Genomic DNA, 25,454 nt, shown 5'->3' with positions numbered 1-25,454 from the left:
ATTTGCTCAGAGAAACCATTCTGTTTTAGCGTGCTTTTCAATATGGCGCCGTCATGTCGATAGTTTTTATCCCTGGAGCATAAAGCTCAGATCCTGGCCGAAGTCGCAAGTGGGCAGAAGAAAGGTGACGTTGCAAAAAAGTGGGATTTTTCCCAGTTCGCTGTCCACCATTTCGAAGTCCAAAGAGGCAATAGCGCAAGCTCTTGCATCGGGGACATCAGCCAAGCAGAAGAAGCGGACGCCGTCGGCGCACGAAGACCTCGACAAGGCTATGTACACGTGGTGTACATAGCCTTGTCAAACATACCCATCAGTGGAAACGCCGCACAGCAGAAGGCCCTGAATTACGCTTGCCTGCTGGGAATTGACGATTTTAAGGCGCGCACAGGCTGGCTCAGCAGATTCAAGGCTCACCATGACATTGTCGGCAAGACGCTTTCTGGCGAGTCAGCATTGGCAGACACAGGCAGCGCATCCGCCTGGATCTCCACAAATGTTTTGGCGTTATTGAGAGACGGTGCCATGTGTGACATTTATACCACTGATGAGACAGGCCTGTTTTATGAGATGCTGCCGTCAAAAACCCTTGGCCACGGCTCGCGTACTGGATGCGTTTGATGTCGTCGGAAACTGCGTGGCCTTGCATGATGACGACGTCGCGATGCAGCTACTCGCCGAATGTGAAAATCGCTTCGTGATGCTCCTGGGAAGAAAAGGGAAGCAATCAGCACTACTTGACTTTTGGAAATAAAGGTTTGTGGTTTACCAGTTCAGATTAGCCATATTTTTTTGAATTCACAAGAACGAAATTTTTGCTTCTATGAATTTTTCTTGTGCACCGTCAATTTCATTGTAGTGGGACTTGACTGTATGAATAATTAAGTAAATAAATAATAAGGAGAGGACGATTGCACTTTGATCTGTGTAGACAGCTCTGGTTTAGATGGCTCTCTAAGGTGCGGAGCCGGGTTCCGGCCCTGACCTGATTCTACAGGCCAACCTCAGACGTGATTCCACAATTCCCACCTGTGGTTAGAAACCGCGGGTAGGAATTAGAACCGTGGGTGGGCGGTGAATGGTATATGCAGGATTGGTGATCTTTCCTGCAAAAACCTCCACCATAAGACTATCTCACCAGACTACATCGAGTGCTGCGGAGCTCGCTGCTATTTGCTGTCCACTTTGTGTAATTTCTGATGTATTACCCAATAAATGGAGCTTGTTCAGTGACTCCAAGGCTGCTCTTCATTGTTTGGTTTCTGCCTTATGCCGCGGACTCAGCGAACAACTAGTTCTAGAAATCAGGCTGCTGCTTCACCACCATGTTGAGCAAGGACACAACATCACGTTACAGTGGATTCCAAGCCACTGTGGCATAATGGGTAATAAACATGCCGACGCAGCAGCACGATCAGCACATGAGGAGGGCTTGCAAGACTCAATTCCATTCTCAAGAACAGACGCTGCAATGAAAATTGATGCACACATGTCTACACCAACTGGACCCGTCCCTTCGACTTCGACCCCAATCTGGACTCTCTTGACTCAAGACAGCAGTACTTTGCCGACTGTGGCTTGGTGTCAGTTACACAAGATATTTCGCCTTCCGAGTCAGCATGGACGAGAGCACGGCTTGCAGTTACTAGCGACCGCGTTGGCACGCCTTGACGACAGGCCGCTTTCAGAACAGTCAGTCTTGGAATGCCGACATGAAATGTTGTCGCACTGAAAGTCAGTCAAGGCTTTGTTGACCTTTTTACGTGGCAGTGGCCTATTAGAAAGACTATAGTGATGCCATTCCGTCCCTTTTCATTTTTTTTCTCATGCTTTTACCTTTGTCATGCTCTTCTTTCCGTCTTTACGTCCCCTTTCCCTTCCCCTAGTGCAGGGTAGCAAACCGGAGGCTTTAACCCTGGTTAACCTCCCTGCCTTTCTCTCATTTGCATCTCTCTCTCTCTCTCTCTCTCTCTCTCTCTCTGGTTTAGAACTTTCTATTTTATTACCGAGCATCAATTCACCATACGTGATCACTGTGTAATCTGCTGTTATCAACAAAGAAACGGTGGATAAACAATGTTTTTGAAGCAGGCCTAGCATGTGAGCACTCGCTGGTAGTGTTGGTGCGCATTGCCATAGCAACACCCAATCGTAAAGGCCTCTCAACGTGCTGGCATGCTGACCCAATAGAGGGTCGCGTGCATCATGAACTTTGTTAGACTGGCTCATGGCTTTTGATGCCTCCTCCTATGTGGGTATTGCAGGCAAGGAGGGCAGGAACAGAAAGGCGGCACTTTGAGCTTTTGGATGATACCAAGATGACGGTGCTTGGTGGCAGAAAATACGAGAGGCGACTACACAAACTTAGAGCTAATTGAGCTCCTTTATCACTGTCCTCACTGACAAAATAATTTTTTTCAGGCACTTACAGTGCATATTCAGCTAAATTATTTTGATACAGTGTATATTAAGCATTGCAGTTGCGGGGGAACAAGTGGTTTCCTAAAATCGATCTTTTTTGCTCTTTTCACAGTGTGATTCCCGGTTCCCCTTGAGCTCGAAAACCATTTTTAGCATTTTTCACTGTTGGCTGGCTCTTAGAGTTGGTTGGTCCACTTGTAGGGAAGAAAAGCGTTTTCATTTAGGAACTGCTAAAGCAATTGTCATTTAATTCAAGCATGCCACTCTAGCTCAATAGCTGCAGTGCCATGCTGCTGGGCACGAGGCCACAGGTTCATATCCTCAGCTACAGTGGTAGCAATCCCATGGGAGCGGGATGCAAAAATGCTTGTTGCCTAAATTTATGCTCAGTCTCACAGTATGTTGGCAGCAGAGTGGCAGCTACCACAGTGGCATCTGCCAATCAGGAGCGTGATTGTGTGAAAGCACTGTGTTGCTGTGCTGTGGAGCACTTTCTGCAGTGTTTTTGTTTGTTCAGTCTCTTTCCCTATGCTTGTGTACTTATTATGGTCGTCTGAAATGTAATTTTACGATGCCTTCATTTGCAAAAACTTATTCAAAGAGCTTATTTCCTAGATGACAATAAATTTCTCAATGACAATATATTTCTCAAATGTAACGCTACAGTGCCATCTGAAGGAGCTCAGACCAGCCCACTGCGGGTTTTTCATGCTAGGACCTACACTTTGCAATGGTAGCGCACATGAATAATAAAAGCATAATTGCAAAAACATGGCACATAACAATCCAGTTAGGATATCATACCTGCCATGATCAATCAAGCATCTCAGAAGCGCTGGCAATCTATTACTTCTACAACGTTTATCTTGATTTTAACCCGCTAAAACATATTTGCTCACCATGTCCACGGTATAATAATGAATGTTGTTGTTCTTGTTTATTAACTGCAAAAGCAACAATGCAGTTTAGATTCTACCAGCACCACTTCCTTCTTTAACTGCTTCTCAAAATTAGACCCTTCTTCACCGGTTAATTTTAAGTGGCAGTAATATGAAGTAAAGGTAACTGAGGCTTACAGCTGTTTGCAGCATACGGAAACGAATGTACCAATATTTATTCCCTTTTCCGTGCTACACGTTGAACTCATTTGAGCAATTTACTGGTGCTTGTTGCTTGAGGAACAGACCTGATGAATATGTTTGGCGAACTTACACAGGCTGCTCTGCCCAAATTTTTATTGAAATATGCCTTTTGGACCGTTTGGCTGCGGCCAGAAAGAAGCCGAAGCCTCGTTTATTTGTAGTATGGGACATATTGAAGATATCATTATTCCGCAGTGGAGGTCAAAAATCAAGTGAATTCGTGTGAGGTTCGTGGTGTCTTCCTTATGAGGCGGGTATGCAAGGTTCTCTTTTTTGTACTGACGAGCGAATAGTTCTCAGTTTGTATAATTCAACAACGCAGGTTCCAGACATGGTGAGGCAGAAGGTACACCCGTGAGCAAAAGTATATGGACTACAGGGTCACCGAAAAAACAGAATTTTTCCATAATTAACATGCTAAACAGAAACTGATGCGCGCACTATAAAATTCATAATGCCAAGTTTGGACTGTAGTCTTTGATTTCAAGTTACATTAATTAACAGAGCAGAAAACAACTTTTATCGCCCAATCCCTGGTCCATATACTTATGCTCCCGGGTCTACATGTTTGAATTTTCGTTTTCAAGGCAGCCTTTGCTGCGCTGTAATGCTTCAAGTATACTTTACGCATTGTAATTGGCGCTGTAAAAACTGCATCAATGTTTCAATTAGAAGTTGTAGTGAACTGATGGGTTTTGCGAACCATGCGTGCCTCGTGCCTCGCCATACAGTCGGTTGCTTCCATTACATGAGGGGTATGCTGTATTGTCGATGAAGGCCACTAAGATACAATATACATAGCACCAATTGATTGGCTCTCAGTCTTAATCACGAAGCTTTTCTTCCAAGTGATTGCTGTTATGGTATTTGTGGAGTATTTACATGACCCCCCGTCATGTTAACCGCCATGAGCAATGGGTCTCTGGGTAGCTGTTTCAGAGAACGGTGGAAGTATAGTAGCAACCTTTTTTGATACAAAGCGCACCTAAATCTTCCTTTTACGCATTAATAAAGTGGCCATGTTTGACTAGAACAACTCACCAGAGTAATAAGAATCATTATGAAAGCTTCGCTGGGCAGTGTCCTTCTAACATGGATTTGTAATGTCGACACCAAATACTAAGATTTTTCATCCATGTAAAATGCAATGTCCCTCATAGCTAACTACTAAGGGAATGTTTAGCCGAGAGTCATACACAACTTCACATGTTGAATTTGCAGATATTCTATTTACACAAAATTTATGGACAGACACAGTGCATATATGCATTGCAAAACCAGTAGACCCCTTCAACGCTACCTAGCTTGCAATATCCAAGCCGCAAGTTTTCTCAACTCACACGATTTTGAAGATGAAACTGCAGTTCAGGCATGGCAGCCGAAAGAAGCTGACATATCCTTCGATAACTATGGCTCGAGCGACCATTACCACAAGCATGCATGAAAGGAACTAGAGGGCACAGCACCCGAGCGAGTGGCGCCCTGGCCGTGACGTCACTCACAGCAGGGCGCCACTCCAACTTCTCGGCGCCAATAATTAAGGAACACATTCTGTGTGCCAGGATAGTGGCCCGTTAGCGCTCTTGGTATGTTTCACTGCAGTACATTGCTCTAGCTTGACGGCGTAACACTGCTGTATTGCGGTGAAGCTGGCTTTCTGGAACCGGCAATATGCATTTCATTAAACCTTCGCCGTGCTTTCCGCGCTTCAAGGCCATGAGCGAGGATGACGAAGGCGGTGTCGGTACCACTGCTGACAGTGGTGAATCCTTTAAATTAAAATCATGGCACTGAACAACAAGGAGCTTGATAGCGAGCATCGAAGCAACTAGGCCTAATAACAGTACAAAACGACTACTACGGCTGCCAGCAGATTGGAATGCGAGAGTGATGGATTGAGGCTGTCAGATAATCAAAATGGCACCACTGGTGGCTTCAATTAATACCATTACGGATCTGCGGTGATGGCAAAATGTCCAAAAAGATCAGACAGTGAAGGGTTTCAGTGTCCAAATGCCCAGTGACATCATGGGGCGTGGTCCGGTGCTGGAGCAGTATCTGGGCAATCTGCATCCGGAAATCTCCAGTCTGGCTATTCTCGAGCTAGTCCTTGATGGTTTGCATCATCCGCTTGGCTGCACCATTTGAAGCAGGGTATTACGGCGAAACCATCATCTGGCAGATTTTGTTCTTCATCAGCCAGGCCAAGTACTCTGCTGGCGAAAGCAGGACCATTGTCGGACACGATGACGTCTGGCAACCCCTGGGCAGCGAAGACCTGTCTAGCGCTGCAATGGTCGCGCCTGCTGATGGAGTGGTGACAGGTAGAACCTTCACCCACTTCGAAAAGGCATCCACCACCACCAGGAAGTAATGGTTCTTGAAGGGCCCCCCAAAATCCACATGTAGGTGGGACCAGTGTCTCTGTGGGAACGGCCAGGGAGTGATTGCCACATGACGCGAGGCCCACTGATGCTCCTGGCAGACTTAGCAGCTCTGCACCATGCGAGCAATGTCCTGGTCCAGGCCAGGCCACCAAATGTGGGACCGGGCCACCATCTCGGTCTTTTCCACGCCAGGATGACCCGCGTGCAGCGAATGCAGGACCCTAGACCGGAGACCTCGTGGGATCACCACCCTGGAACCCCATAGTAGGCAGCCTTGCTGCAAGCTCAGCTCGGCAGCCTTGTGGCTATAGGCCTGCTGAACCAATTCCCCCCCACGGGACGCCGCCTTGACCACCTGAGACAGGACTGGGTCCCGGCTGGTCGCTTGCGATACCGCAGATCTGGAGAGCACCTCTGGGTACGCGTGCTCCAACATGAACATTTCCACAGGTTCTGGAACAGCCTCAGGCACCTCTGGCAGGGGCAGGCGGCTCAGGCCATCAGCAGGTCCCAGGTCCTTTCCCGGACGGTAAACCAGCTCGTAACTGTAAGCTGCCAGCCTCAAGGCCCAGCGCACCACTCAAGGTGATGCATGCCTGCACAGCTACTGCCTTGTCAGGCCCCAGCAGCCCCAATAGCGGCTTGTGATCCGTGACCGCCTCGAACTTCCGGCCCCACAAATACTGGCGGAAGCGTTTGACACCGAACATGAGGGCCAAACCTTCCTTGTCCAGATGGCTATAACGTTGCTCTGCAGCATGAAGCCGACGAGAAACAAATGACACAGGGCATTCCTGGCCATCGTTGTCCTGGTGCGTCAGGACGACAGGCTTGGCAGGATCAAAGTGTACCAGCACTGGAGCCTTGGTTAGCTCCTTGCTGCGCTGGAAGGCCTGGTCCTGCTCCTTCTTCCAGACCCACTGCTGACCATCTCAAAGCAGAAGGTGGAGCAGCTGTAGATGCTCCGACAGGTTCGGCAGGAAGCTCCTGTAGAAGTCGACTAGACCGAAATAGCTCTGAAGCTCCTTCTTGTTCTGGAGTTTTGGTGCCTTGAGCAGAGCATCAACTTCGTAGGGAGTCGGGGCTAGGCCGGCCTGGAAAATGACATGTCCCAGGTACTCTACACGGGGTGCCAGGAAAACGCACTTTTCCAGCTTGAGCTTGGGACCAGAGCATCCTGAAGTCGTGCCAGGACATTGTGCAGGTTCTGCAGGTGGTCCCTGTCGTCGCTGCCAGTAACCAAGATATCATCCAAGTACACCGCCACGTGCCTAATGCCCCTGAAGACGTTGTCCATCTCCTTCTGAAAGATGGCTGGCGCTAAGGCTACGCTAAACGGTAAGTACGTGTACTGGAAGAGCCCCAAAATTGTTCATATTGTGACATACTTCCGGGAGGCATCCTAGAGCATCAACTGTTGGTAAGCATCTCTCAGGTCTAGCTTGGTAAACTTCTGTCCACGAGACAATGGTGACCAGGGATCTTCAATCCGGGGCAGTGGGTACTTCTCAACGGTAGCGACGGGTTTGATGGCAACCTTGAAATCCCTGCAGATCCTGACACTGCCGTCTCGCTTGAGGACTGGTACGATGGGAGCGGCCCATTCAGATGTCTTGACAGGTACCAGGATGCCCTCTCGCAGTAACCGTTGCAGCTCCTGGGTGACCCCGTCCTTCAGCGCGAACGGCAGTAGGTGAGGCTTGAAAAACCGTGGCCGCTCTCTCTCAGGTACATAGATGCCAGCCGTCGTGCCGGCAAATGTGCCCACCCCTGGCTGGAACATGGACTTGAACTCGGCCAGGAGGCTGGGGATGCCTTGCACCACATGCAAGGTGGCTTCCGGGTACTCTGGCAGACGAACGCCCACTGCATGAATCCAGTTTCAGCCCAGCAGCGTCGGCGACTAAGTAAAGGGGAAGGGTTGCCTACCTGTCGCCAAAGCGAACGCTGACCTGTGCCTGACCCTGGACCTGGGAGAGCTGCCCGGAGTAGCTGCGCAGCATCACGCCCGAAGCCTCGACGGACACGCCGGGGAATGTACGCTTGAAGAGTTTCCCGGCTATTACTGACACGCTGGCCCCTGTGTCCAGCTCCATGGAAATGGCGTGCCCGCAGATTTGGACGGCCAGCATGTACGGCGGCACAGAGGATGGTGCAAAGCCTGTGTGCCACATGTCGAAAGTCGGCGAGTTCTCGGCCACGATGCGGAGCCTGGCCGCGGAAGAACTTGAGCATGCTGCTGCATGTCCCGGCCGCTAACCGTTGCGACGGCTACCCTGGCCGTGGGCTTGTGTAGTACCTGGGCTTGAAATAGGCTGCTGCTGCTGTTTGCTGTTCGTCCTCCCCCTTCGGCATACCCGTGCCAGGTGCCCAGTTTTCACGCACGTGAAGCATTGTGCTTGAGAAAACTGGCACTGTGAGGGGTAGTGGGCACCACCACAGCGGCCACAGGTACTGCCCTTTGTCGCCAACTTGTTGACCGCCGCTTCCGCCGATGGTGAGCCAGTCGCACGGGCAATCCCGCCGGTGTCCTTGGCGGTAGCTTCCATTGCCAGCGCTGCCTGAATGGCGTCGTCCAGCAAAGGGTTGGGAAGCTCCAGGAGTCGCGTCTGCATGGCGGGGTTGTGGATGCCGCAGATGAAACGGTCCCGGAGCAGCAACTCCAGCTGGTCCCTGAAAACACAGGCACTCGCTAATCCTCGTAGGGCAGCAACAAACTGCCCAATGGTCTCTCCTTCCCGGTGGCTCCGGTTATTGAAGTGGAAATGCTCCATTAGTGTCGACGGTGCTGGGTTGAAATGTGAGCGCAGTATGGCGAGCAGCTCACCCAGCATCTTAACATGCGTTGTGGCTGGCTTGAGAAGGTCGAGCAGGAGGCTGAAGTCGCGGGTCCCGCAGCTGGCTAGGAAAATGTCCCGCTGTTTGGCCTTGGGTGTGTCATTTGCCCGGAAGAACACATGGACTTGTTCCTTGTAAACTGGCCAAGCAGACCCATCTCCCTCGAACGGCTCGAGCCTTTCGTACAGCGGCATGGCGGCGGCAATGAGGGGTGGTGTTCTGGCGCTCGCAGCGGCATGGGATGATTCGTGGGTACTCGTCGCCAGTGTCACAATCCGCCCCAGTTCGGGAATGAGCTAGGGCTCGAGCCACCCTCCGTTAGACAGACACTCTGCAGCGTAGTGGTGATGATTGATGACTGACCGCCAAGCAGCTGTGCTCACCGATGTTTATTGGTGCAGTGACCAATGTGGCCTGCCGAGCCTGGCAGGCCAACGAAGATTATGCCCAAGAGGGTGTCACATGCTTGTTACACCGACTACTCCGTCATCAGTTGATTGTTCGCCGCCAAGCTGAAGAAAGTCAAGATTGCATGGGACAGCCCTCAAATTCAGACAGCTGGAGGACACTTCATAACGCCGACAGGAATCCACATGGCGAGAATCACAGTTCATGATCAGACCTACCCTGCAACGCTCGTTGTCATCTAACAGTGCTCGCGAGACGCAATTCTCGGCGTGGACTTCTTGAACCAACAAGGCACCATCATTGGCCTGAGGTCGAAGTCGATAACACTGTACACAAACCAAGCGATACCGACTGTTAGGCGTTCCAGTCAGCATGCCTTGAGTGTACTTGAGGACCAAGTCAGCATCCCCCCTCGCTCCACCATCGCCATTTCTGTTGGCAGTGAAACGCCCGCAGACGTAGAAGGCATCATCGAGGGCGACCAATGTCTACTGCTGAAAAGTGATTCTGACTAACTTTAGCCAGGAGTTCAAGTCAAGTCAAGTCAATTTATTTCAGCATTTCTTTTGTACAAACAGAAGGATGCTAGGACAAGCGCAAAAAGCTGCTAAGCTGCAGCTTGACTGGTTGCTTGCCCCATCACTTGGCAGAAACAAGAGACAGAAAATACATTTGAGTGAAAAAAGATATTTAGTGATTTCAAATGGTCATGTAAAAGTATGGGAAAAAAACACAAAGCACATCATTTAAAATACTCAAAAATCTGTAGCGACTGCTCTGTTATAGTATGTCACTGAAAAATATATAATGAACAGTAGCCCACAGAACAGCAGTCTACAGAAAACGCTAAACACATGACATAAAATAATTAGAAAGCTCTCTACAAGAAAATTGAACAGAAGTACAACATAAATATTTCAATTCGATGTAGTAGTCTAATCATAGTCAACGAACAGTCTATATGTATTTAAGAGCACCAGCGATTTAGTAGAAAAGTTTTCCATTTTTTGCGGGTTAAGTTATCTATGTCAATAATGTCTTTTTCCAGGTCACCTAAAAGGGTAGCTATGCGCGATTTTAACCTGTTTCTTCCATGACATGTTCTTGAAAAGGGAGTCAGCCAAGTGCTTCTATTTCTGAGTGTATAGGGTATGTCGGATGGTTTTGTTAAGGTGCATAAAGCAAGAAAGGTGGTTTCGTTTTGCTTAAGACTGTTCTTGTATTTTAATAGTAGAGTAAAGTCATACAATAGTTGAAATGAAAGTATGCCATATTTTAGAAACAGAACCTTTGTATGCGCATTGTGTACTACATTTGCTATATGATGCAGTGCACTTTTCTCTAGAGTACACATGCAGAGTACACGGTAGAGTACACATGTAGAGCACATCAACAAGGGCGTGACGATCGCATACATAGAAGAAATTGTGGAAACCAGCAATGCATTTGCCCTCTCGGATTCTGCTGCATCTACCCCGACAACCATAGTTTCAGAACCAGACTTCGACATAAATCCAAGTCTCCCCCTAAGTAAGCAGCAACAACTCAGAAGTCTTCTCTGACGACACAAAGACTGCTTTTCGACACCATCGAGGATTGGATAAAAACCAGTTGCAAAGCATCGCATAATAACTGAAGAGTGCGCTCGACCACTCTGCCACAGCCCTTACCAAGTTTCGATACAAGAATGTGAAGCTATAAGATAACAAGTTGTCAAAATGCTGTGCGACGACATCATCCTGCCGTCGAAAAGCCCGTGGGCATCCCCTGTTGTCTTGGTCAAGCAAAAGGACGAAACGCTACATTTCTACATTGATTATCGTCGAGTGAACAAGATCACAAAGGACGTATACTCCGTCCCATAGATAGACAACGCATTGGACCGGCTGTGCAATGCTAAATACTTCTCGTCGATGGACCTCAAATCTGGCTACTGGCAAATAGAAGTTGACGAGAGAGTTCACAAAAAGACTTCATCATGCCATACCAGCCCGGCAGCTGTGTTTGGGTTTGGACCCCAATATGCCGACGAGGACTTAGCAAGAAGGCGTGTAGTGCCATTGCTAGCGTACTGCACACTTTTAATAGACAATAATCCAAACGCGCCGCCGTTCTCGGCGGCCTGCATCATCGTCTATCAGCTCGATTTCGTTTCAGTTTCCTGTCGCCCTCTTAAAACACCACACAATAAGAAAACATCAAAATGCGTCTCGGGCCGCCGGAGCACCACCAGCTCCATGCGCATCGGCGTCTCATGCCGCAACGATCTGCGCGATGCTTCGCATTAGGTAGATGTCAACAATAACCGAGTCTGTCAAATGTTTTTAGTTACTCAGGATCGTACGTTTCCTGGTTAGTACGCTTTTCTCATGGTATTTTTCCAAGGAGCTTGAACTAGGTTCTACTGTATTTGCGTATTGCGTTCACGCAATTGCATCACTAAACACGTGCATGTGACATCCACAATATTGGTGACGATGGACTTTCAAAACCTTGCGACTATTTGCTCACTACAGTGAGAATGGTGACTCTACACAAGCCTCCTCTGACCCCACACTGTCTCAAGCAGTGTCCGGTTTTTCATTCCACCCTCCGAAATTCTGGCCAGCTGCTCCCTCCCTCTGGCTAGCACAAGTCAACAGCCAGTTCATGACGGCATAAATAACATCACAGACTTCAAAATTTCACCACGTGTCTGCGCTTCCTTCAGGATTGCTGGGGTAATACGAGTCCGTATTCTTAATCTGCCCGAGACAAACCCCTATCACATTTTGTCGGCGGAGCTTCTTAAGCATGCGTTGTAGTTGAAAAGGCAACTGTTGCATCTTGTGTTTCGGTTTCGAAACGTGTTGACCGCTAGCGCCACTTTGCGCCCAACATTGTGTGCTGCGCTGTGTCTCCTTTCCCTCTGCTGAAATAAACTCAGTCTACATTTGGTCCCCGTCAGAGGAAGCACTCTTTTTCTAACTCCTGTTTCACCTTTTGGTAACCGAGAAAAGAGAGTGTTTCCTTCAACAGGGACCAAACGTAGACTGAGATTATTTCAGCAAGGGGAAAGGGAACACAGCGCAGCACACAATGTTGGACAGCGAATGGTGTCAGTGGTCAACACGTTTCGATACGCAAGATGCAACAGGAACAACTCAAGCAGATTCTCTCAGCTGGAGAACTAGGCGACCGCAAGCCTTCTGAACTTTTGCACTGTCTGCAGCGGCTCCTTGGTAATAAAGCTGCCTCTTTCTATGAAGACTTGCTCCAAGAACTTTTCTTGCAGCACCTGCCTTCCACTGTTCGCATGGTGCTCGCCATTGCTGCTAAACTGGTTTATCTCTGGCGAATCACACAACTTACTAACACTCTGATGGATGTAGCCTTCCCACCCGTTTCTTCGATCGCGACGGCTTCGCCACCTGATCTGCAGGCACTTCGCGATGACTTTTACAGCCAGATAGACCGTCTATCCACACAGATTGCCACCCTATCTGCACCCTCTCTATCCTCGTCATGCCACCGCTCCTTGTCATGCACTGCTCCTCGTCACGCCGGCGTTCCTCATCTTGATCGCCGCGTCCCAGCGAGTGCTGGTATCGGTGCACCCTCAGCGTGGCCGCCCAAAAGTGTGCGTCTCCCAGCACTTTCTTTGGAAACTGTCCAGCTCACCACTAGAAGCGGCGAGTGGTGGCAGTCCGGCAAGGAGCTGCTTATTCTTCATTTACAACAAGGCATCTATTGGGCTTTGTTTCCTAGTGGACACGGGAGCCAAAGTTAGCGTTGTTTCACCCTCACCTGCATTTCCAAAGAATCGCCAATTTGCATTTATGCTGCAAGTCGTCAACAAGACTGATATTGTGACTTAACATTGTGAACACGCCCTTACACTGAATATTGGACTCCGGCATCTTTTCCAATGGGTTTTCATTCTAGCGGAAGTGGTTTACTTGATTCTTGGTGCAGGCTTTCTTCATTGGTTTGACCTGCTTGTGAAAATGGCTCACGAGCATTTTGTAGATGCTATGACACACCTAACGCTGCAAGGTATAGTGTCAACAGCTGGCGTCGGCACTGCTACCAACAAGCCACCTTCATTAGTCTGTGAGCACTTATTTGATGAGTTTACAGATTTGCTTAGCTCATCCAATTTCATGCATCCTACCAAGCACAATGTCACCCACCATATTATCACCACAGGGCCAGCTGTGCACAGTCGTTCACGACGCATCACACCTAATCGACTCAAGATAGCCAGATCCGAATTCGACCATATGCTCAATATGATCAAGCTTGGCATTGTGCGACCATCATCAAGTCCTTGGGCATCTCCTCTACAAATGGTGTTCAAGAAGCTGTCAGGTGATCGGCAGCCCTGCAGTGACTGCCGCGCCTTGAACAATGCCACTATTCCCGATCTCTACCCTCAGCCTTACATTGTGGATTTTATAGCACCACTACATGGAGCAACCATCTCTTCAAAGATAGACCTCATCAAGGCATATCATCAGCTACCTGTGGAACCCTCGGACATTTCCAAGCCTGCCGTCATAACGCCTTTTGGCCTCTTTGAATACCTGCGAATGCCCTTTGGTCTCCACAACGCCCCTCAAGCTTTCCAGTGTTTCGTGGACACAGTCAAACGAGGTCTTTTGTCCTGCTTTGCCTACATCGATGACTTCCTCATCTTTAGCTGCGATGCAGACGACCACCTCTTACACCTTTGGCAGATTTTCCAATGCCTTGCCAAGTACAACCTAATCATCAACAAAGCCAAGTGTACGTTTGGCATGCCTAATCTTGACTTTCTTGGACAACACATTGATTGTCATGGCATCTGGCCGCTCCCTAACAAAGTGCAAGTCATTCGTGCTTTTCCTCAGCCCACTTCAATGCGTAAAGTACGCGAGTTCCTGGGACTGATCAATTTTTATCAGCGTTTCATCCCCCGCCGTTTTCACCTGATTTGTGCACTTGATGATCTACTCTAGGGAAACAAGGACTCTACTCCCATTACATGGTCTGACAATACGTCCAGCTCTTTCAAGGCTATTAAGACACAGCTTGCAGATGTCACCCTTCTTGTTCACCTGATACCTGAGGCCCACTTTGTCTCATGACAGACGCGTTAGACGTGGCAGTTGGAGCCGCTTTATAGCACTGCATTGACGGATCATGGCAACCGCTAGCGTTCTTTTCAGGCAGTCTCTTGAGGGGTGCACCGAAAGCAATTACAGCACTTTCAGCTGTGAACTCCTAGCTGGCTACATGGCAGTGCATCACTTCAGGCATTTCCTAGAAGCTCAAAATTTATTCATCGCCATGGACCACAAGCCGTTGTCGTTTGCCATCAGATCTGCCAGCAGCAAGTTTCATCCCATGAAAGTCGGTCACCTCGCTTATATTGCAGAATTCACGACTGATATCTGGCACATTCAACAATCTGCGAACGCTGCCGCCGATGCGGTCTCATGCCTAACACTGTCCGTATCTTGTGCCACTTCCCAACAACTGTCAGTTTTCATCACCCTGGCTGCAGTGCAAGCACGAGACGCAGAGATTGCTCAGCTTTGCCGGGCCCCTGGAATGATCGAGTTTTTAAAAATTACCCTTCCGTCCTCCATCGTTTCCATTCTCCGCGACATGTCTACTGGCAATCATAGACCTCTTGTTCCCCATGGTTTCCGTTGTGCTGTTTTCAACTCTGCACAGCCTCACGCATCCTGGCATCTGTACCATGCAACACCTTATCACCTGCCATTTTGTCTGGCTGGGCATCAACAAAGATATCCGTGGGTGGACTTGCAGTTGCTTGTATTGCCAGCAATCCAAGGTCCATTGTCACACCTTATCTCCGTACAGTTCCTTCTCACCACCTTTGGAGCGTTTTGACAAGGTACATGTTGACTTTCTAGCACCATGGCCTCCGTTAGATGGAAACAACTACCTGCTGACGAGATTGACCACTTTACTCGGTAGCCAGAGGCGTTTCCCATTCCCGACAGCAAAAGTGAAACCATCGCTACAGCTTTCCTTTCGGGATGGGTGTCACATTTCAGCATTCCATCTACCATCACCACCGATTGAGGTTTACAGTTCAAGTCTTGCTTTTTCAAAAAGCTCATGGCGTTGCTAGGAAGTTTGCAGATTTGCACCACAGCATGCCGCCCCATCATAAATGGCATGGTCGGAACATTTCCACTGGACGCTGAAGGCATCCTTGAGGGCTCAACCCAATATGGTCAGCTGGACAGTTTCCCTACCTCTTGTGTTGCTTAGCCTTAGGGCAACTTTAAAGCAAAACATCAAGTGTACAGCTACTGATCTAATCTATGGTTCATCACTCCGCCTTCCCAGAGAACTGTTCGACCCTACATCCACCTCACCTTGCCCCGACCCGTCTGAGTATGTAGTGCAGTTCCATTCCGTTCTCCGCAGTTTTATGCCCCACATCCTCGCCCTCAATACCGTGATTCTCCCTAAATCTCTCCCGATTTGCAGATGGCGACACATGTGTTTGTCCGTCGCGACGCAGTCCGCAAGCCTTTGCAGCGCCCATACGATGGTTCTTATGACATCATCAAACACAATGACAAGTTCTATATGTTTGATTTGTGCAGTCGCCACGATTCCGCTGACTGTTGGCCACCTAAAAGCAGCCATCATTTAAGACCCACTGCTCCATACAAGTCCCAACAACACCATCACTCTCAGCTCCGTTGCCGGTACTTCGTTGCTTTCTCTGACCCCTTCCATGGCTACAACCACTAGGCGTTTTTCTGTATCGTTCGGACTCCCGAAGTTCACCGGGCTTCTTCACTAGCCGGAGGCTTACGCAGCAGCACTAACGAGGCAATGCACCGAAAGTTGAGACAGAGCTACCTCCAACACCGTGCACGTTCCTTCCACGTTTCCCTGCTGTCAAGCCTAACACGCGCAGTATCCGTGACTACAGCCAGTGTCTCTGATGGTGGCTTGGCAAGTTTCGACCTTGTAAGAAGCGTTGAACTCGCTTGTCGTGTAGCGTCAGAAGTCTCTTCCTCTTTTTGCCATGCAACGTTTCTGATACAACAAGTTTCTGTTGTAGATCTGTGTTTATTTGTGTTTACTTGTGTTTATGCAATTGCATCACATAAACAGATGCACGTGGCATCAACAGATTCATCATCTGCATTAGTGAAATAATGAAAGGTTTGAACTGAACGTTTCTGGTACTTGCTATCAATTCGAAGGTTCATGTGTACAAGCTTGTGATTGGCAATACCGTTTGTGATACTAACCTTGTAATTTTCGGAAATATTTTTTATATACGCAAGGTCAAGAGGACTGCAAAGCTGTTGTGACACGTGTTGGTACACTTACAATCTATTTCAGGCCATGATAAAACATCCCCACTCCACAGGCATGCTTCATACAGCTCAGCAAAAAAAGTTCTTCACGAACAAATATCATTTTGCGCAGCTAAAACCTCTCATCACCCCCATAACAGATACTTCTCTAATGCAGCATAAGTACACGGCGGCAGAAAATCGTAAAAAAAAAAAGGAATGGCGAAACCACACTGACCATGCATGTGCTTGGCCAATAAGCACGAGGGTGGCCGAGCGCCATGCAGTAGCATCAGGACCACAAAACCGTGCCACCAGCAGCGTCATTCAAAAATAGTCCTCGCTCCCATGAGCGGACAGCAGAATAGCCAATATTCTAGGGACCATACCTAAGGACATACCTAATATTTGCTCTGGTCCAGCGATCATACCTGGAGCCAGCACATTTCTGGAGCAGTTTCTACCATATGATCTAGCCATTGCAGATTTTCACAAAACTGATTTTTGAAAACCACTTTTGCACAACACAATGCACAGTGCTCTGTTCATTGTGTTCTCAATTAATTTGATCTCGCCATGCATTCTGCTAGCCTTCTAGTTAGCTCATATTGTCACGTGGTCGGGACGTTAAGAACACAGTAGCAATGCTGTGAAAGGCAAAACTAGATTTTATTGGGCGAGCCTGTGCCCACAAAACAGGCTACACTTATAGCACAACGATAGCGGCGAACACGGTCGGCGATCGTTGAAAATCAGATCAGCGGGTCAAGTGCGTCGGCTTTTATACAGAATCGTCGAATGTTCCAGACTAATCGTTGAAACCCACGTGCCTTCCATAAAGTTCTACATCATTCGCGTCAGGCGAATAAATCAGATAACACAAGGTTCGGCGACAACAGACTGCGGATAGAAGCATCGATAACTTTCCAGAAACTTTGGATACATGCAAGCACGTCCCGCGCTGTGCGATAAGATTTGTTAGGCGGCGAAACGTGGTCGCCCGATAAATATAAGTACACGTGTCAATGTGGTAGAGAGACTGTACCATCAAGGCCGTAGCCCCAGGTTTTATCCCTTGAGTAAAACAAATTTTTCAGAAGCTCGTTTGGTTTTCTTTGTAGCTTCGTGCTACGCCAAGACATGTAATAATTTTTCCCTTTCAGGCTTTCAACCTCTTTCTTTGTCACCTGCGCAGGACCTTGTGGAGCTCGTGAAGACCAAGAAAGCAGCCCAGCGGGCTGCTGCAGCAGCAGCTCAGAGTGGTCGAAAGTGACTAGCTGTGCAACGGCCTCGTAAGCTGTGATGGCACATTGCCAATAAAATGGAAACTCCCGCTCTATCTACGTGATGACTGTCACGTGTGTCCCTGACATTGACACTGCGAGAGGTGCCTGTGGAGGCAACTGCTAAGCGTATACAGCCTGTGCTAGATTGCGAGCTGTGCAGGGTAATGTTTGCCAAGGAAAAAGAAAACTGGGAATGAAATGTGAGTGTTCATTCTCAAAAGACACTTCTAAAATTTGTTGCATTGTGTGCCCTGTGTTCATGCTGTTGTACGTGTGTATGTGATAAACTGCACTGCACATTTTCAGCTTGTGTATTCATATTTTCTTAGTTTGTTCTGTCCCAGTTGCCTTGGCTCGAGCTGGGGTACACACATGTCCTATGCGCTTGTCCCTTCATACTGCACTGACAGTTTGTCTAGTCAACAAGGCCGCCTTGTTTCTTTCTGAAATTGTCTGGCTTTGCATTATTGATTCACTCCGGTGGTCTGTCTTGGGACTGCGATAATGGACGAGGTCTTGGCAATGATGGAATACCATATGCAGAGTTGCTGGCTCCAATGCTCTAAAGGGCACAAGGAAGATGACAGTTGCACTTTGTGCAGCTGTGCATAGAAAGGCAGGGAGGTTAACCAGAGGCATTTCCGGTTGGCTACCCTACATGGGCAGAAGGGTGAAGGGTGGATAAAAAGAGAAAGAGAGTGGAAGGGGGGGATAGAAGGAAACGACCAAACCGCATACACTGCTGAGTGGTAGGGGGCAGTATTCTTACAGTCTATTGTGAAGCCCCGCAGACCGCAGGAACCTTAATAACACGAGTAAGGCCTTTAGTGTGGATGTTCTGTGGGAGTACTGGCCTAAAGCTTTCAGTTCTGATAGTGGACGATTGTCCAACTGGTCCAGTACTCTGCACAGCACTTGCCTCGGAGCACTATATCGCGGGCAGACACAGATAAGATGGGCAAGCGTCTCATTGATGTTGCATGTGGCGCACGTGGGGCTGTTGGCCATTCCAATAAGGAAGGCATACGAGTTCGTAAATGCAACGCCTAGCCGCAGACGGTACAGCATGGTCTGTTCATGTCGTGGTAACCCAGGCAGTAGGTGCATCCGTATGTCCGGAGACAACGAATGCAAACGACACATGCTGAAAGCGTTCGAGTCCCACAGGGGCTGTGAGACTTCCTGTATGTGAGTAGGTAATGCAGACCTGTTTCTTGATCTCAGAGAAGGCAGGCTTGCTGTAGGTTGCTGTCAGTGGTAAGGTCATGGTGATGGAATCAGGCTTGCTTGATAGATGTAACCATGTCACCATGGTTGGAACTTTAGTTGCACTTGGTTAGGAAGGTTTGGCTACGCACTTGGACACTTCTGAAGCGTACAAGTGGACGCTTCGGGGAGGGGGGGGAGGAGGGGGGAGCACATGCTACTTAGCTCAGTCTTAAAAACTGTCCAGTGTTGATATGATGATGATTTATCGGGATCTTTTTGAAGCAGGGCAGTGACAAACAGCCACCTGGCCTGCTTGATTTAATCAGGTATGCTATACATGTTTTTTGTTCTAGCATTTTGTATGTCTCCTTAATCCTTTTTCTCTTCCTTGAAACTTTTATATCTACCTTGTACCGTTACCTGTGCCTGTAATAGATCTTCTTCTATCAATCTCTTCCCTGCTTTGTTTCCACCAGTACTCTGAACGTATATTACTTATCTCGACTTCTGACTGGTTGGTGCTTCCATTCACTTTAAACCCAAGTGCTCCTGTGAGGTGTACATTACCTAAGGGTCTCGCTTGGTAAATGCCTTTGTATTCCATTAGGATGTGCCGAGTAGTAGGACGGATGGGTGGGTGCTATGAGCATCCCCTTTGAAACAGCAGTAGGTTGTGCCACCAAGCTCTTTTGCTTATTTTGCCTTATGTCTTGCCTATATTTTTTTCAACAGACAGAAAAGTCCCAGCACAAGACTTTCTGAACCATTATTAGAAACTTTGTTTTTGTAAACCTCCATTGTTTATGGTCTGCCCACTTTTCTGCCACCAAACCTCCATTTGCCTCTTTAATCTCTATTGTGGACATTTTTACTTTACCCTGCTATTCCTAAACCCAAGAGCTTCAAGGAAACCAGAGGAGCCTAAACCGACAGATGGGTAGATATCTTCACATTCTAATAAGGCATGTTCCATTGTTTCCCTAGCTTTAACACAACAAACAAATGCTTCTTCTTCCTTGGTGTACCATGCTTTATAGCTATGCGTTCTAAGGCATCCTGATCTTGCTTTCAATTATTATAAAGCGTTTCTTTCCTGATCGCATTTTTACTGTTACATAGTTTTTTTCTCTTGGGTATCTTTTACTCTTAACAGGTTTTTTTTTTCCATTTCCACCACCCAGGAGGTTGTCTCGGCCTCTCTGACATTGCATTTAACTTTCTTTGTTGCCATGTTGCTTACTATATCGGTCACATACTCGCTGGCAAGCTTCCCAGCTCTTTTCCTCCACTGCGAGTCAGTATTTTTCCAGTACAAATACTTAAATGGTCTGGCAACCCATTTACTTTGTTTCAGATTCCTCAGTCGTTCTTCAAAATAAATTTTACTGTGAGCTTCCCTCACTTCAAGACTAGTCCAGCCCATGTCACCCCTGCACAGCTTCATTTGTAGTCTTCCCGTGATCACCCAATATGAAGCGTCCCACTGACCTTTGGTTGCCATCGAGTCCTGATTGTACCTCAGACTTAAAGCAAAGAACCACGTTTGCAAATGTAAGTCCTGGAACCATAACACCTTTCCAGTTACCCTGGAGCACCTCACACCTGTTGTATCCAGTACAGGTGCCATCAGATGCATGAGAACGAAGCAAAGGTATGGATAGTACTACAGCCTCTGACATTTTATGGCACTCTGCTGCTGTGAACGAGGTCGCATGTTCAACTGTTACCCATGGTTCTGATAAGGACAGAATCGTACTTGTGTGTAATTAATCACATTAAATTATTTCCTTGTAATCAGTTACATTTTGGTAGCTTTATTATAATTTATTGATTACTTTCTTTTTCTTCTGTAACGCTCACTGTACTAGTTTCAGTAACCAATTGCAGGTCGCCATTGTCGAGACAAGCTGTAACAGGTGACGCAGCTTTGAGCACTTGAATTTGCCGGGAACCGGAGCAGAACACCAAAACTCATGCCCCACGGCAGCCTCGTGGATGCCTTCACAGGGCTAGCTAGTTTATTTACTGCATTTGTGCATCGTTAACAAAGCTCAGGGGGAAACTAACATAGACGTAATTGATTATGATATAGCGTACGCTATACGCTATAAAACAGCGTACGCTAAGCAGCGCACGTTTTCTACAATTTTAGTTGGCCGACGATATCTTCGGATCTCTGAGGCCATATTCCGTCGTTGCGGATATTTCGCGCCTGTAGCGATAGGTGGCGCTGACATCTTGACCGTTTCTTTCGTTAGGCTTTGACTCGCTCGAAACGAGACGCGATCTCGAAAACACCACGAAGTTATCCATAATACTCTGTCGTCGAAGTGGGCTGAGACTAAGCGAAAGCCGTTTACACAGTCATTTGCTACGAACGAAGTGCATTTTACAAAAGCAACGCCAAATTCAATTCGAAGCAGGCAGCCGGGATCGCCGCCATGTTTCCCGCAAACTCCGCAAACCCCGCAAAAACGCTACGCTAACTCGTTTGCGTTGCGTACGCTCGCTATACCCGCCATTTCGTTTAGCGTTGAGCGCATGCGCAGTGACGACCCGCTATTTTTTAGCGTACGCAATGGAATAGCGTACGCTATACTAAAACTGTCTAATCAGGCCTAAAATTGAATGTGCATGTGCCATCTGGGATCCGAGCCAAGACTACATTATACGTAACATTGAATCCCTGCAGAGCCGTGCTGCTCGCTTCATTTTTTCAGATTTTTCTCCGTACTCCAGTGTTACATCTTTAAAAATTCGTGCCGAACTGCCTCCGCTATCACTACGACGGAAACACGCCCGCCTATCTCTCTTTCACAAACTTTATCATCATGATCGTTTGCGCGACGACTTCTTTCAGTCACCCCCTGTCATTTTTCCTCGCCGTGATCACCCCTGCAAAGTCAAACGCCCAGCTTGCCACTCGGCTCATTACGCACAATCATTCATCCCCAAAACCATAGCTGACTGGAATAACCTACCATCTGATATTGCCACTGAAGTTAACACCGACTTCAATAATTTAATACCTTTGAATCTTGTTTGACATCGTATTGCAGTTTTTTCTCTTTTTGTATTGGTGTTATGAGTATTTTGTGGTGTTATTACTATGTTTGCTGAATTGTTTATTCTTAATATTTTTTTTGTCATATTCTTATTAGTTTGTTTCGTGTGCCCCCCCTATGTAATACCCTCTCCAAGAGGGCCTTTAGGGTATTTGAATAAACAAATAAATAAATATTAACGTAGGTTTCGGGCCTTCGCGCGACGCCCGGCGGTGGCCACCATTGACCCTGAAGTTGGGTCACGTGACATGACGTCACACAGGCTGCAGATGGGGCCTCATATCGCGCCGTCGGTCGCCTCCCGGCGGTGGCCACCATTGACCTTCAAGTGACTTTCAAGTAGGTCACGTGACATGACGTCACGTGATGACGTCACACCGGCTGCAGATAGGGCCTCATATCGCGCCGTCGGTCGCCTCCCGGCGGTGGCCACCATTGACCCTGAAGTGAGATAACACGATGTGACGTCACGTGATGACGTCACACCGGCTGCAGATGGGGCCTCATATCGCGCCGTCGGACGTCGCCCGGCGGAGGCCTCCACGCTTCGGTTCGCGCCGTCGCGCGCGACGCGGCGGCGGCGACACCATCGCTGCATCACGTGATATATGTGACGTCACGCCAGGGATGAAGCGGCGCGCGCCCGCCGTCGCGTCAGTCTCTGTGCCCGCAACCGCGCCAGCGTCTTTGCGCCGGGCGTGTATACGGTCAAGATCCCTCCAAACGCTAAGGTTAAGCCCAGTGGATGCGAAGCATCCACTGGGCTTAACCTTGATAAGCCTCCAATTTTTTTAATTATTACTTCTCTAAACTTCAATTCGTCAATTCACGTAACAGATCACACAAATAACAGATGTGCCTTGAATAATTTTCGAAGTCGCGTGTCACCACGAGCCACGTCACACTGCGGACTCGAGTACGTAGCTGTAGGGACGCGAGTACGTCATCCTCCGGCTTGGAGCGCGGTGGTCGCGAGGAAAAGAAAAAACGGCGTTCACTTTGAAATTTCAGATCTTTCCGCGGCGCGTAGCGACGTAATACTTTGCAGACCCGATCGTTATCACGCAATGTATGCTCTGCGCTTGTCAGCTCAGAATGGCCAGACCTGGTCAGGGGCCCTTTAAAAGTGGAACGCCGATAGCATTCAAAGATCGCTGTTTCTCACGCTTCCCGGGAACTAGAGCGTGTGTAATCATATTACCGGGAAACGCTGGCCGCGAACGCTGTGCACGAAGGCGGGCTCTCTGGAAGAAACGCGGCCTCTTGCACTGCCCGCGATGCGGCGGAGGCGAGCGCCATCTGGAGGTATTGCAATAAGGAACCGGGCGCGCTGCTCCGTGGCCCCCAAGACCCTCAGGTGCCGGCGCGCGAAAATGGCGGACGTCGTGGCCGGTCTATGAATGGTGAAACGCAGAAAAATGGATTTCTTTTGAGTTTTCGCGTAACAAAATTATGTTTTCTCCTTATCACCGTGACATAGCGCATTCTCGACAGGAAAGTGTTTTCAAGAAAGGAAACGCAAGCCAGATGATTATCGTCGTGGGGCAAATATACACCCGAAAAGGTGCAACTGTTTTAAGAACGTATAAATAAGACAGTATTAATTGGTGTCTGAAGAGGTTATTGTCACATATATCAAAACATGTATTTGGTCATTAGGTGTTTAAATTAACACTGTTATGCACAATGTTGGAAACAATAAGCTTCTTGAATAATGAAGTTGTACCTGCTTGCTTGGCTGCATAACTTTTATTTCCTTATTTTTTTAAGGAAATGGATGTAGAGAAATTTGGACATCGACGAGCGTCCGCTAGCAACACAGGCAGCATGCGTGTTGCAAATGAACTTTGCGAGTTGTATTGATGGAAAGAACGGTCAAGTGCAATGCGAAGCTCGTAAAGATGGGATAAAATTTGACCTCGTAATTATTTTCTTTGCCAGTGTTTAGTATATCACTACCAGTCCGAAAGCGCGTGCATTGGTGCGCTACTGCGGTTGTACTACTCTTGCCGCTCGGGTTTGCATAAGTGGCCGCACGTCATTGGTCAACGTATCTGGCGAGTGCGCCGGACGCGGCCATATGCAGCTGCCAGGACCCCTGCCCACCTGAATCCGTTAAAACGCTTCTGCTCGCGTCGCACGATGGCCACGTACAACGGCGAGATAGATGACCTGGTGAAGTGCCCCTACAACCCGAACCACAAAGTTAAAAGTGGAAGACTCAACATTCACATCACGAAGTGCCGCAGGGAACACCCCCGGTGCAGACTTAAGCCTTGCCCTTTCACCACTGATCACATGGCGCCCGCGAACGCCGAGGACTACCAGAGGCACCTCGCCAGCTGCCCAGACCGGTCTTCGACCTTCTGCACAGCAACAAGGGACGAGCCGGACCCACCCTTTGACATTCCGGTACCGGGTGGGGCAAATGCGTTTGTTCCGGAGCCTGAGGAACAATGGGACGTGGGCCCGTGTGCCAGCAACAGCAGTGGCCCCATCAACCCCTTCCAGCCTGCAGTGCCGCCGATTTTCCGCACGGTCCAGGGGCTCAAGCCAGCAGAGCGTAAGCGTTACTACCAGTCGCTGAGAGCGAGCAGCCCCCCGGTTGTCTACGTTCCTGGGCAGTACCCAGAATTGGAAATGCCCCCCATGCCGAAAACGATGCCCAAGTACCCCATTCCGGGTTTCGTAAAAATAAGGGACCAAGGTAACAACGAGGGTGAACGGGACCTGGCACCCCGACTGGGCGAGACCAGGGGCGTTGAGCCCCGGGCCGCCCCAACCCAGCCTCCCCAGGCCAGCCAGTTCTGGGCCGCCCAGGATCAGCATACCCCTCCTGCGCCGGGGTCCACCGTCGACGTGGACGCGCTTGTGAAAAGGCTGATGGGTCTCGGCCGTGCCCGACCTCAGCCAAACTGAGCCCTAGTCAAGGCGGTCTTGCAGATGTCACTCTTTGTTCATTTTCTTTATTTTTTGACATTTAACTAGTCACTCTTTTCTTTTTCTTCTTACCGGTGTGTTCGGGCAGATAGCTGAGTGTGTGTGTGTGATAACATAAAAGGTTCAATAAAGTGTTTTTAACCAGAAATTGTACTAATTGTTTGTTTAGTTTGACTGCAGGAACCATAGAGTTAACTTAACCAACTCTAGAGGAAAACCTGGCCCGAAAAAGTGGGAACCGCTATAGCCATACATTTCTTTTACAATAACTCTATGCCGCTAGCATACTGCTAGTACAGCTATAGAGTATGGATAGCTAGAGCGGAAACTGGTTTTCCGGTAGCTGGGTTCCGTGCTCTCTCCCTTTTCTTTCCTCAGCAAAAGGCAACGAGCGCTTCTCATGGCGAACGCCTGCAACTTGCAATCACGTGCTGTAGCCTTTGAG

The 25,454-nt window shown here is 48.5% G+C and overlaps 2 protein-coding genes across 2 annotated transcripts in view; both read left to right on the top strand.

Annotated features, from left to right (window-relative positions):
- The window catches only part of LOC135898298 (dnaJ homolog subfamily C member 2), a 139,531-nt gene extending 121,431 nt beyond the window's left edge, over window positions 1-18,100 (top strand). Inside the window, exon 17 of the mRNA XM_065427170.1 lies at window positions 17,705-18,100. Coding sequence (XP_065283242.1) covers window positions 17,705-17,782 — 78 coding nt within the window. The 3' untranslated portion in view covers window positions 17,783-18,100. The remainder of the gene's footprint in view (window positions 1-17,704) is intronic.
- A 5,893-nt stretch (window positions 18,101-23,993) lies between these two features.
- LOC135898300 (uncharacterized) lies at window positions 23,994-25,157 on the top strand. Its single transcript, XM_065427172.2, has one exon. The coding sequence runs from the start codon at window positions 24,212-24,214 to the stop codon at window positions 24,986-24,988; it is 777 nt and encodes a 258-aa protein (XP_065283244.1). The 5' UTR covers window positions 23,994-24,211; the 3' UTR covers window positions 24,989-25,157.
- Window positions 25,158-25,454: the final 297 nt, after the last annotated feature.

This window comes from Dermacentor albipictus, chromosome 5, assembly GCF_038994185.2.
Source record: "Dermacentor albipictus isolate Rhodes 1998 colony chromosome 5, USDA_Dalb.pri_finalv2, whole genome shotgun sequence".
In the NCBI taxonomy this organism is placed as follows: Eukaryota; Metazoa; Arthropoda; class Arachnida; order Ixodida; family Ixodidae; genus Dermacentor; species Dermacentor albipictus.
The sequence above is the reverse complement of the archived record's forward strand: the minus strand, read 5'-3'. Positions and strand labels throughout refer to the sequence as shown.

Excerpts from the sequence above, each read along its gene's own strand:
- LOC135898300 (XM_065427172.2), top strand. The coding sequence starts at position 24,212 with ATGGCCACGTACAACGGCGAGATAGATGACCTGGTGAAGTGCCCCTAC.